The sequence below is a fragment of the Cibotium barometz genome, chromosome 47 (genome assembly GCF_041138505.1).
Source record: "Cibotium barometz isolate CiBa-2024 chromosome 47, ASM4113850v1, whole genome shotgun sequence".
Taxonomy (NCBI): Eukaryota; Viridiplantae; Streptophyta; class Polypodiopsida; order Cyatheales; family Cibotiaceae; genus Cibotium; species Cibotium barometz.
Window position 1 is genome coordinate 16328088 of NC_141092.1, and position 13926 is coordinate 16342013.

General features: G+C 40.5%; 1 protein-coding gene across 1 annotated transcript in view; it reads right to left on the minus strand.

Annotated features, from left to right (window-relative positions):
* Positions 1-10217: 10217 nt before the first annotated feature.
* Positions 10218-13926, minus strand: part of LOC147611417 (uncharacterized) — a 39146-nt gene continuing 35437 nt past the window's right edge. The window contains exon 6 of the mRNA XM_086784513.1: positions 10218-10740. Within this exon, the coding sequence (XP_086640639.1) occupies positions 10469-10740 (272 nt within the window). The 3' untranslated portion in view covers positions 10218-10468. The remainder of the gene's footprint in view (positions 10741-13926) is intronic.

Here is a 13926-nt window from a genome sequence, read left to right on the forward strand (position 1 = left end):
TGCACTATGAGGTGCACTAAGTGACAGATCAAACCTTGTTTCATCCTCACTAAGTGACATACTAGAACTTGTTTCGTTTTCTAACTTTTCTTGGATCATCAGGTTTTCATTATGTTTGCCCATGCGACGAGAACGAACTTTCCTTTTGGTTTGTTTTTTCTCTATCTTACTCGTGGGTTTGTGGTTTGAGTGGTAGCCTTTGAGGTGGATTCTTGTGCATCATGTGTAGCTTTTGACTCTTGTGGGGTCAGATCCTCCACATGCTCCTTTCCTCTGTCCTTTATTTCAACTTTGGTTTTGATAGTTTGTTGTCCCTTTTTTTTTGGGTTTAGAGGGTTTGCTACCATTTTTTGCTTTTATTTTAAAACATGCTCTTCTACCCATTTCGAAGTGTTTTCTTTTGCATTCTTTTTTATTATTTCTCATGTCTTAGCATGTAAGCATATATGCACATTCAAGGGTACCGTGGACAATTGCCCATTTTGCACACTCAAGATATTAAGAGTTGTATTATGTGAGATAGGTAGCATTGAAGCACTCGCCTTGGGCAATCTTGGAATATGTGATCGATGCCACATCATTCACATATGGGTTGCAAAGTGTTAGTGCCTGTAGACTTGGAAGTATTCCAAACTGTGCACTCTGCTACTTTGTGCGGTCCACAACAATAGAAACATGGAAGTGTTCATTGAATTGTTTCTTGAGAAGTTTGAACCCTTTGACTGTGTTTGGTTGGGACACGTGAGATTGAGGTTTTAAGTTAATTGCAGGTGAATTGGGACATTGGAGTGTGTCGTGACCAAAGGTTTTGCAATATATATAGTACAAAAAAAATAGGCGCCTTCTTGTACGCACAATGGGGATTGGGATGGACGTAGTGATTGCAATGAACACAAGGCATTTCGCCCATTACTTGGAGAGGCATTAAGGATGGTTGGTTTTGAAGGGGCTCATCCTCTCTTGGAGATTCTAGTTCAAGCCTTTTAAGCAAGGTTGCATAGAATTCAGGAAATGGCAATTCTGAGATCAATTTTTCTTTAGCCATTGCGTCACTTGGTTTAGATAAGAAACATCTCGTATCATGATCATCCTCCATCATATTGTTGTCTAAACATGTTGCTTCTTTATAACATTGTTCGAATGTTTCTAGATCATGAACCGCTTAGTCTGTAAACTAGATTTTTACGATTTTTTTTTTAATGCGGGGATTGTTTCACATCGTGAAACAGCAGGGTTTCACGCCGTGAACCCTTACCCGTGAAACGTCGATTTTTGTTTTTGCCCGCAGGATTATTTCACATCGTGAAACAGCATGGTTTCACATCATGAACCCTTAACCCGTGAAACACCATTTTTTTTTTACGGTGGGGGGGATTGTTTCGCGCCGTGAAAAAGTAGGGTTTCATGCCATGAACCCTTAACCGTGAAATGTCGATATTTTTTTCTTGGAGTCTAGAGAAAAATTCAAATTTCCTTGTTTAGAGAGAATAATTTTTGAATTTTAAAATGAATAGTTATGTGCATTTTTTCAAAAAGACAAGTGGGAATAAAAAAAGTCAACACTTTTATGACACCCCCTTACACCCTTCATAAATGACCCCCAAAATGGAAAATTTGAATATTCATTGGCATCTTTTCATTCAATGCTCATTAGCCTTAATGAGTTATGGAAAAAGGTGCTTAAAATTTAATCAAGGATTAATCCTTTCACTAATCTTTTTTTCCTTTTGGACTAACTAAGAGCTCTAATTAACCACTAATCACTAATTAATTCACACCAATGAGCATATCATTGGATAGAGCATAAAATTGCTAAGCTATATGCATCAACTAATGTGTAAATTAATCTATAATTAGAGATTAATTAAACTCTTAATTTTGGTCTCTTCTCTTTATGCAAATTATGCAAATTAATCAAAAGAGAGGAAAATTTCTCCAAGTGATCACGAAATTGATGTAATTAGGTGTTTTGATACAGCTAGATGCTCTCAAAACACTCAAAAACACTAATTTTGACCTCTTACATGATCAAATTTGACCCCCAAAAAAAACACATTTTCTTATCTTTTTGCCTCTTGAGGTGGATCACCCTTAATGATAAAAATCAATCAATTAAGGAAGATTAGTCAATTTCAAGGATTTTTAAGAGTTTTTGTGAAATTTTTTAAAGGATTAAGCTACTCCTAATACTTGCTAGCACTCTAATGCATATAAATCAAACAAAAAACACATAAATCAAACAAAAAATAATGATTCTAGCTCTATGTAGCTAAAAACCTCTAAAATTTACATTCTATTGTATTTTTTGATGCAATGGAAGAAAACAAAGCCTAATACACTCTATGTGCAAGCCCTAGGAACATTAAAAACTAAATTAACAACAACAAAAACAACGATTTAAGTTAAAAATTAAGCAAAAAGACATTCTTTATAAAACAAAAAAAGAGAGATATTCTACACCAAATCACACACAATTCACCATAGAAAACCACTAATCAAGACAATGGGCAATGGGTAATGCGTAGATTAGAGGAAAACGATGGAAAAAGCCAAGGGATGATTCCTCAACGCGGCGCCAAAAATGTTATGGCTTACCCAAACCCCCCCTTGAAACACATCCAACAAGAGATTACTTGGTGAACCGCAACTTTTGTAAGGATCTTTCCAATGGCCAAGATCGTAACCCTTTAGGTCTCCAAGCTTTACAACTCCTTGATGAGAAGCAATTCCACCATGCCTCCCGCAAGCATTGTCACACCGTCACGTTTCACTACGTATACTCATCCTTCCTCTCACCTCACTTCACTCACACACACTCTCACTAGTATGCATTAGAGAGAGAGAGAGATTAGAAAGAGGATTAGCAAGATCATGACTCTATTGCACAATGGCAGAGTTCTTTGTATCATGAGAGCTATTCACTTATATACATGGCCATAAGTGTTCACACTCACTTTAAACTGTGGCCGACCAGACACTTTAGGCTCATAAGAGGCCTAATGCTATTACAATGACTACTCTCATAATATATCCATGAAGTACATCACTTGAGACTTCATCCTAACTTTCTACCACACGCTCTCACCATAAGCATTCTATAGGACCATTACGGGCGCCTGTCCAAGTTGTACATTTGGACACACCATTGCTTCATATCTTGAATGTATGACCTTTTGATGTATCTACCTTGACTCCTTGATATAAGATAATGGTAGTAGATCTTGTTAACCCTAGGAATGGGTTAACAATTGTGTATAACATTATCATACTTATGAATATTTTGTTCTTATCCTAGGATATAATTATTTCACAAATATGTTCACCTCATAGACCCTTTGGTCTTTTGTAGGCACGTTTCTTCTCCTCTCTCTCTCTCTCTCACACACACACACACACATGTGTAGTAGGATTTTGATGAGGCCACTTCACATTAAACCATCTCTCAAGGCTTAAAGTCATCATTGAGTAAGCCAAACACATGGGACAATCCATCACTTCATATTAAGCCACCTCTTGAGAATTAAAGTTACCACATTGAATAAGCCAAACATGGGGAACAAGATATATGCAGTCACTTTACGGACTTCTACATGACCTTAAATGCCCTTAAATGCAATCCTATGTGCTTTACTTATTAACTACTAGTTGAAACATATAGGCACTTAAACAATATACCATGTAAATAACGGAATGGCCAATCATATAGGAGCGGATTTCAAAGTCAATAAACAACATGGTTTAAGAGAAATAAGGTTGCCTCCACCCTTTTTGGGATCTATATAGGTGAGTTGGGAGATTTTATTTAAATTTTAGAAAGTGAGGGATGTACCCTAACTGACATATCAATCTCTATCCTCTCTCATGTGTTACATACTATAGCACCCTTGTTATGCAAAGGAGAGGGCTTACCTAAAAATTTCAATGCAATACACTATCTCATAGAGTGTCACCATGAATTTTTGAAAGACAAGGGTTATATTATTTCACGAGTTAAGGGAGGTTGCAAAAAGATACTTTTACATTTGATGCTAAAAGGATAGAGAAAGTGTGCACATACCTAGGTATTGTATTCACTCTGGTAAAATGCATCTTTGAGAGAGGCAATGCTTCCATAATGTTTCTAGCAAAGTACATCAGAGTGTCATCTCTTTCAAACATTAGTTAATCTAACAACTATGTACAAGAAGGCACCATTTTTGGTAATCAATCTCGCATCTGAACCTTGAAGGGAAGCCTTGCTTTGCTATCATGTTTCATATGCAATAGATCCTCCATAGAAATTGGAGTTGTGCATCCATAGAGTCCCTATCCAATAATGGGTTGTAAGGGGGATTCGTGAGACATATTCTACACCTTCAATGACTTTCAACTCTTGATGGAGATAAGACACATACATCTTGTGTTTAAGAATCAATCTGGTCATTTATAAGTTTTTGGTAATTCCCTTTGGAGTTACTCATGCTCCTACAACTTTTAGTCATATGATGAGCCACATATTCCTTAAACATCAAGATTTTGTGGTCTTGTTCTTTGATGACATACTAGTCTTCAGTAAAAATATTGAAGATCATAAGAAAAACATGGAGTTAGTTTTCTCTCTTTTGAAAGGAAACCAACTCTATCTCAACCGTGAGAAGGGTAGCTTCTTTCAAGATAAAATTGAGTACTTGGGCCACATAGTCTCAGGAGTAGAGGGCATTAAAGTAGGGCTAAAGAAGATCAAGTCCATGTCACTTGGCCTAGACCTCATGATGATATACATGATTTATGATCATTCTTAGGATTATGTGGCTATTATAGGAAATTTGTTGAGAATTTTTCATACATTACACATCCGCACTGACAGATCTCTTAAAGAAGGCTAAACAATTTCATTGGACCGACTGACATAACACATCCTTTTAATTTTTAAAAGGTTCCACTAACAAATCTCCTAAAGAAGGCCATTAAAGGAAATTTTTCAAGAACTTTGCATACATTGCACATCCATTGGATTATGCAACTATTATAAGAAATTTGTTGAGAACTTTGCATACATTGTACATCTGCTAGGTTATCCAGCTATGATAGGAAATTTATCGAGAACTTTATATACATTGCACATCCGCTAATAGATCTCCTAAAGTAAACAATTTCATTGGACCGATAGACGTGACATATCCTTTTAAGCTTTAAAAGAAACTCTTACTCATGCCCCTATGTTGTGATGATGCTAATGGTTATGGGACTGGGGCATCCCTTGGTTCCAAATTTCTAATCAAGACTAATCGACATAGTGTTAGACATTTTCTCTCTCAACCCTTAACTTCTGAGAAACACATAAAAAATGGATATCTTTTATTTAGAGTTTTCAACCAATGATACAATATCAACTTGGTAAGGAAAACATAGTGGCTATGCTCTAAGTAGAAGACTACGCAACAATCATATCTCTGCCATAGAGGGTTTAACCTTTGAGGCCATGAAGGATCCCTATAAGTAGGATTCGGATTTTGTGAAGCCTTAAAACTCAATGAAAGATAATATTTGGAATTCTAATGGTGAATACTCATATAATGAAGGATATCTTAAAGATTATGCATCACACGACCATTTAGACATATTTTTTTAGAGGAGATGCATCAACCTCCATACATGGGTCATAGTGGGATATCCTCTACATTGCTATGTGACTGGAGAATTTTTTTGGCCTGTGATGAAAAAGGATGTAGTTGAATTTGTTGTTGCTGCCGAGTGTATGACGTTAAAACATTAAGAGCTACAAAAATAAGACTCAAGGCCTATTGATGTCATTATGTATTCCCAATGACACATGGGAGCATCTATATCAATGGACTTCATTGCACTCTTTCCTACTACTGTGAGTCATAATGACATGATTTGGACTATAGCGGACATGATCATGATTCTAAGTTTTGCAGTCCTTTTTTGGACGATACTCTTTGAAAACTTGGACACTAATTTGTATTTCACGACGACTGCATTTCATCCAAAGTCTAATGGATAATCAAAATTCACTAATAGTACCATTCAAGAATTACTTAGAGGCCATGTTTCATCCTGACATATATTTCATTAGTTTGCTTCAACAATACACCTCATTCAGCTACTACGTGTCGTGCACCATTTGAGATTATTTATGGGAAGGCTTTACCCATTCCTACCTCTCACCTTTCTCATAAAGTAGAGGCTGCTGCTGTGATGAGTTTACTCGAGATTTTAAGAAAATATTTCAACAAGTATGCCAAGCTATACACAATCTAAAAGAAGCATATGCTAAACAAGCAAGCAAGAAACATGAAGCCACATTATTTAAAGGAGGAGATTATGCTCTATCAAGAATTGAAAAGAGACATCTCAAGAGTTTTGAGAAGAATCTAGTAGTAAAATTGGCACCAAGGTTCTATAGATCATTTACGGTCACCAAAAATACCCTTGCATATCGATTAGATATACCATCACACGTGCACATTCACAATCCTTTCCACATTAGTTTATTGAAACCATTTAAAAGATCACTTCCTTCACATCCTACTTACGAAGAGCCACCGCTAATAGTTGATAAAAAAGAAATACTTGAGCCTGACATAATTATTGATCATCAACACCCTCAAGAAACACATACACTAAATATCTTTTGAGCTTCAAGAACTATCCTATAGAAGATACTCGGTAGATTCATAATAAGAGATGTCTCAAGAGTTTTGCGAAGAATCTTGTAGGCACCAAGGTTCTGTAGACAATCTAAGGTCATCAAAAATACTAATGCCCTTACATGTTGATTAGATCTGCTATCACAGACACATTCACAATTCTTTCCATGCTAGTTTGTTGAAACCATTTAAAGGACCACTTCATCTTTTTAGTCCACATGCGGTTAAAAAGATGAAGTAACTCTATATGACACTTTACGTTTACGGTGTCATATAGAGTTACTCACATGTAACATGTCCCAACTATGCAAAATGGACCGTGAACATAATTTGTAATTATGTTCACTGTCCATTTTGCATAGTTGGGACGTGTTATTATGTTCGCCACCCATTTTGTGTCGTTGGGATATGTTATTACCTTTGCCACACCCATTTTGTATAGTTGGGACATGTTACATGTGAGTGCACTTTTTTATGGTTGCAAACAGTAGTTGTTGCAAGACTTCTTGTTATTTTTGTAAAAGGCAAGGCTAGTTTTGTAAGGAAAACAATTATGGCTGCTTTGGCTAATTTTGTAAGGAAAACTAATTATGGCTTAAAAAATACTTACATGTGGAATGTGGAGCTACTCAGGTCTCAGGGGGCCGGGGGATAGGGGGCAGGGGACAGGGGAGAGGGGAGAGGAGATTGCACCCAATCCTTTATCTTGTGTCACTTTCTTTATGCTTTTATGTGCTTGCATATGCTTTTGCTATGGTTGATTTATTTGCACACGTCGTTCAATTCTAGTTTTAAAGATACTTAAGTGAGTGGTGAGAGATTTTCCCTTGTAAGATTCTTAGGAGCTCTTAAATGGACTAGACATAACACATGTGACACACGTGACATTATCTTGCAATGGACAATGAGGCCATCGACTTGTATTGGTCTCCTTATACCATCAAGAAAAATCTCACGATGGAAAACTATGAGGTATCTTGAGTCTAAACTCTATGCTCTTTGAGAAAAAGATGTAATAGCTCCAAGTCCTAAGAACTATTGGTCTAAAAGTTAATAATCATGAATAACATGCCAAAATCTCAAAGAGGGAGTGAAACCTTTTCTAACTAAAACCCTTCTCTTACACAGATTTATTATCTTCTTCAAAGCCTTTCAATTGCTCTTGATCTATTATCTGACATGCCACATTTCATGAACATTCCTAAACAATTGTTGCTCTCTATAAGTAAGATCCTTCCTTTTTCCTTCCAACTTTGAGCACTTCATTGCAAGTTTTTCAATATTTTAGTATAATTTTTACAAGTATTTTAAAATTTTGCAAGTATTTTTCGGCCAAATGCTCGAAAATGGGCGTGACGCGATCAAAAATCAACTATGTCTCCTAATGGGCGCTATGGAGGAGGTCATAACTCAAAAGAGTGGCATGTGATCCATATCAAGTCCCTATAAAAGAAATCATTGAGAAACTCCAGGATACCACAACCTATCACGTCCCTATGTCGCAAGCCATCAAGATTACTCTACCACAATCCTTGGGAGTCCTATGTCTATCTAGAGTGTAGACACCATGGTATATGAACGTCACTGTACGTCAAGATCACTCTGTCACAATCCTTGGGAATCTTATGTCTATCTAGGGTGTAGACACCGTGGTGTATGAACGTCTTTGTGCATCTCTTAGTTTGATAGGGTGTAGTACAAAGGATTCACTCTACACCATGCAAGAAAACCTTCCATCAATCCTTCACTCCAAGATCTACCCCCAAAAAAGGAGTCACATACATCATCGATGAAGACACTAAGGTGTGTCAAATAATTTTCCCTTGGTGATAGGTTCCTAGAAGAGCACCTAGAAGCATTATCCCCCAAGGAGACACATTGCAACATGTTAGCCTAGCTTGGGTTATCGGACACACAGTAAAAAATCAAGCCAATGAAGGTAACTTTCAACAGCTACACACAAAAATGAGTTGATCTCAATGATGTCCCCTACATATGGGAAACGACACTTGGACATCACCCGAGGAAAGGTGTTAAAATGATGACCTTGGTCTTGCCTAAGTTCATTGTCAAAGTCCCACTACTTACAATTAATTTGATTGATATCCACATCCTATAGGACTTGACCTTGTGACCTTCAACTTAGAAGGTTGTTGCTCTATCGGAAGGATGTTGTGCATTACAAACACTTCTAGTAGAGAGAATGATAGAACCAAAAAGTTATGGGGTTTTTAGCATGGTCAACGTGATAGTCTCACCATCTAGCACAGTAGGCAATACAACACACAAGGACTTTTGCAAGTGCCCCATCCTCCACATTGTGAAATATCAAAATTTGCCAAAGGTTATTGCTCTTATCATTTAAGGACCTACACTTTCAACCATAGTTGTTACGAGACGCGCCTCTAACAGTTCGAGGCGTTCAACTACCTGATCAAGGCATCCATACAAAAAATAAATTATTTATTTTAACTGGTGTGAGTCTTTAGACGGGGGCTTTAAGGGCCCAAGGCAGCCCCTCTCACACACACTCTCTCTCCCTCATTCTCTCCCTCCCTCCCTTAAGCCTATCTCAAGACCCAAAGTTCAAAGTTCAAACTTCAAACACACTAGGATGATGATGTTTTTCATACCCACTTTTGGAGCTCTCTCTATACTCTACTGGTTCATTTCAATTCATTTCATTTTACTTTGTACCCTTGAATCTTGATGATGTATCCAGATGATGAGGATGGACTATATTGGTCTCATAGGTCATTTTGGCCTTTTGCAGACGTTTAATACAGCTTTCTTTCTTTCACACACACACTCTCTTCCCCTCTCTCATACACTCTCTCTCTCCCTCCCTCAAGGCTCATACATATACACTCTAGTCTCTCTCTCTCTCTCTCTCAACTTTCACTATATATATATATATATATATATATAAAACAGACGCCTCTTAACACGCCTCTAACGTCTCTAAGAAATACAAGTCTTTCGAGGCACGTACCATACCCGCCTCGTACCAAACACCTCACGCCTCTAACAACCTTGCTTTCAACAACCAAGGTGATTGTATTTAGGAGTATTAACCCCTACCTCTTACCCACGTCACGAATTCAGCTTAGATCAATGTGGCTTTCCTTGCTCTTTGGACTTTGTACACCTCTACAGTGACATATATGACAAAAGAGCTCTACAAATTAAAAGAGAAATAAACACGACAAAACCCTACCCTTACCTGTTTTGCCTTATATGAACATGGCTTTCCTTTTTCTTTGGACTTTGTACACACTGTACAGATTTGCAGACAGATGGCAAGGGAAAAAGTTATGATGCACATAGCCACTTCTGCTCCAATATCTACTTGTTTATGCATACATAGCCCCATGCTGCAGCCTTTTTCCTTCTTTAACAATCAGGAGAATAGTCAGTGAATAGAGTATAAAAATGCTCAAAACATGCATGCATGTATGCACTCATGGACCCACCGACCCGCCCGCACCCCCCCCCGGGCGCGCGCACACACAGAGAGAGAGAGAGCACACACACACACTCACACTCACACACACACACAGAGTGTTTGAGAATGAAAATCACCTTCTCATATTCGTCAAGTATATGAACTAGCTCTTTAAAAGGGGAAATCACTGTAAGGCATCTGTGTGTGTCAAGTGTCTAGAAAGAAAAATCATAGAGCACAATACTACACACCTCAAAAGATGAAACAATTTTCCTCCAATCTGAAGCCAAATGCGTACACATTACCAAAAAGGTAATGCCTAGGACTTCCCCAAAAGACAAAGCAAGCATTAAGGAGCCTTGCACAAAAACTAGGCTTCGAGAGTGCCGGAAGACTCTTTGGGTGTTCTATGCCATTGTGGAGACGTTTCAATCAGTTTATGAGGAACCAGCTTACTTTTGAACTTGGCACGGTCTCTGAAAGTCATGGTTTTGTACCTTGCGATTTCTGCCTCTTGTTCAGCACTCATCTCTTTCACAATTACAGTTAGTCTGCAGCTAGGATGATGCATTATCCCAGACCTGCCTTTCGCATGGTAAGATATCCGCTTCAGGTATCTCCCTTTACCAACAAACGCTTCAGCTGCATTGAAACAAACCCTTAATCAAATTACTGGAAAATAAAGGCATTGCGTTCTATTGCATTTAAAATGCTCCCAAAAAATACAACAAAAATAAAACCAATTTTGAACAACAGTTTGGCCTTGGTATTATAGTTCCAGGAAACCACCACAATGCAAGGCTTTTTAGGCCTTGGGTGGTGTTCTAACCAAAACGCATTTCTTACAATCTTTTTTTTCCCCAAGTAGAGATCCTAATAATCAGTCTATGATGTTGCTCCTCTCCAAGCTCGCGCACAAGGAGCAGTAAGTCCAAAGCCTGCCTGTAGGCTGCCTGTAGGCGAATATGACTGGGTGTCCATGGGCTGCAGCAAGTGGGGATTGAATCTCAGATCCCCCACTCAAGAGTTCAAACACTTGTACCACCTTTCATACATTCTAACACATTCCTGATGATGAAAGGCAGATCTAGTCTAGTCCAGCCAAGGATGGAATAGCATTAATGTATTGAAGTACCAATCGAAATAAATGACAGTTGGCCAGGAAAAGGACAGCAGCTGCGGACACGTCCAGTGGTTCCAATTTGCACAAGAGCAGGCCTGGCGTGCCCACATGCAAACACGAGGCACCAGAAGGCACTGACAGGCCCCCTTAATTATCGGCATGTATGGTATTTTAACACCCACAATCAAGGCTAGAGCAGCCCTGTGAGTGCGAGCTTGTCATCCCTTTAGGAAGGAGGGGGAGAGGAGGAAGGGTGATTGAATTGTGACAACTACATTCTAACCCATAACATCATACTCGTCACCATTGTACATCAATGTGGGATAAGTCTCCACTCTTCACTCTAGCTCACACGTCACCTCAAATCTCAATAATTAAGCCTAAAATGGGGTTAACATCCCCCCTACCTCATGTAAGTTTTGTCCTTGGGAACTTCTTCATGGCCTGAATGCCTTGTTGCCAAGGTTGAATCTGTTAGAAGTCATCTCCTGTCTAGATTTATACACCAGGGCCTTTGTTGTGGGTGTGCCCGCCCTTATGAGGTGTTTTCCCATTTTTCCCCACTCTCCGTATTTTTCCCCTATTTTTTCCCATTTTTCTGAGGCTTGGGAGGGCTGCCAGGTGATGCCAGGAGCACCCTATTGCTGGCCGACTGGATCTACATCAGTCGTGGGCTTCAGGGCTGCTGGCCGACTGGATTTGATCAGTCGTGGGCACCTGTTTTGCTGGCCGACTGCATTTATGCAGTCATGGGTCTTTTTTATCAGTCGTGGGCACTCCTGATGCTGGCCGACTGCCCTCTAGGGGGGTATAAATAGGACCCCAGCCCCCATGCCTTATTTGTATCATATTCGGGATCTTCTTGTGTATATAGAGCAGAGTTACACGCCTACATCTGTCTCTCTCTTGTGCTGTTTTTCTGCCTGCGTTTTTGCTCGTCTTCCCAGATTTGGTCATCATCTCCGCTGCATATTCTGACATGGTATCAGAGCCCTAGGCTCTAGATAGGTCTTGGGATTTGTGTGAGCAAGAGGGGGACTGTTTTTTGTGGCTGATTGGCGGACTGTTTTGGGCTGATCGGGAAGAGGAGAAGCAAGAGGAAGGCGGGCTGATTTGTTGGACAGCCACTTGCAGGTATCAGTTCTTCTTTGTTCCCACCCACCCACCCTTTTCAGAGTACATCCCCGCTATGGCAGATCTGTTTGAGATGGCCGAGAGACATGTGAAGATCCCGACACTCCCCACGTTTCCGGTGGACCGTCAGTTGGACGGGAGCAACTACGGCATATGGAAGGTGATGATGGAATCCGTTCTGGAGTCCTACGATCTCGCCGATTTCGTCGTTGTTGGTGTTCCACGGCCGGAAGTAGAGGAAGGGGAGTTACCGTCAACCCGAAAGGACCGGGAGGCCCAGACGCAGATGTGGGATCGCGTCAACGCCAGGGTCCGTTCGTTTATTTTCCTCAACTGCACACCACAGGTAATCAATCATGTAAAGCACATGACGCTGGCCAGAGGTATATGGCAGCATTTGGCCTCACTTTATAACAGGGTATCGCCCATGAAGAGGATTTCCTTGGAAGTACAGATGCGGGTTATGAGCCCTGCAAAGTCGTCGACGATGCGGGAGCATATTAACAAGCTGCAGGCTCTTCAGCAGGAAGTTCTTCAGGCTGGGAAGGAGATATCGTCAGAGGACATGGCCATCACGTTGCTGTCACATTTGCCCTCTTCGTACTCAGCATTCTACTCGTCGTTGATTACCAGTGGCAAGCTCAGCACCATCACGTGGGAGGAGCTTGTGCCCATGGTCCTGGACCAGGAGGAACGATTCACGAACCCTCCTCAAGGTGGAGGTTCGGAGGCCTTTACTGGCCAACGGTCGAAAGGCCGTAACTCGGGCAAAGGGAAGGCTTCATCGGAGAAGTCTTCTGAGAAGAAGTCCGACGCTGACCGTGAGAAACTAAAGGCAGAGAGGACTTGTAATGATTGTGGCGAGAAAGGCCACTACTGGAGGCAGTGTCCCAAGCGGAAGACCGAGAAGGGTGAAGACTCCTCAGCAATCATGAAGACTCCGGCTTTTGTGCACCTGGAGGTGATGGACACTGATGTTTCATTTTCTTCAGGCAGGGAGGAGATTGGAGGACTCTCCGCAACAGATACTTGGGAGTGGATTCTCGATAGTGGTGCTTCCAGGCACATGACTCCTTCCCGTTCCGGATTACAGGATCTCTGCAGACTTTCTGGTCATATTCTTACTGGGGATACGTCCACTATCCCAGTTCACAGTGAGGGCAGGATGGAGATAGTTCCCGATGGCAGAGGGGGGAAACATTCCTCCCAGGTGTTGTATGTTCCAGCACTTGGTTTTCATCTGTTGTCAGTGCATCAGGTTTGCAAGACTGGCGTACGGGTGGAGTTTGATGAGCATTTTGTTGCTCTCCGGGACAAAGCAACAGGCCAGGTGGTTTGGGAAGGTGGAGTGGAGAATGGAGTTTACAGGCTTTCAGCACTCTCTCTCCCAGGTCCTCAGGATTGTGATGAGTGGCAGTGTGGTAATGGCTACTCAAGTGTGGATACGCTGCAGGTGCGGGCTTTCCGAGACCTGGTGGTGGATAGCTTGCCAGTAGATGGCAGCAGTTGGCAGGAACTTACCAGTACTGATGTTGGTAGTTCTTGTGTTCGTGAGTCAGAGGAAGCTGAAC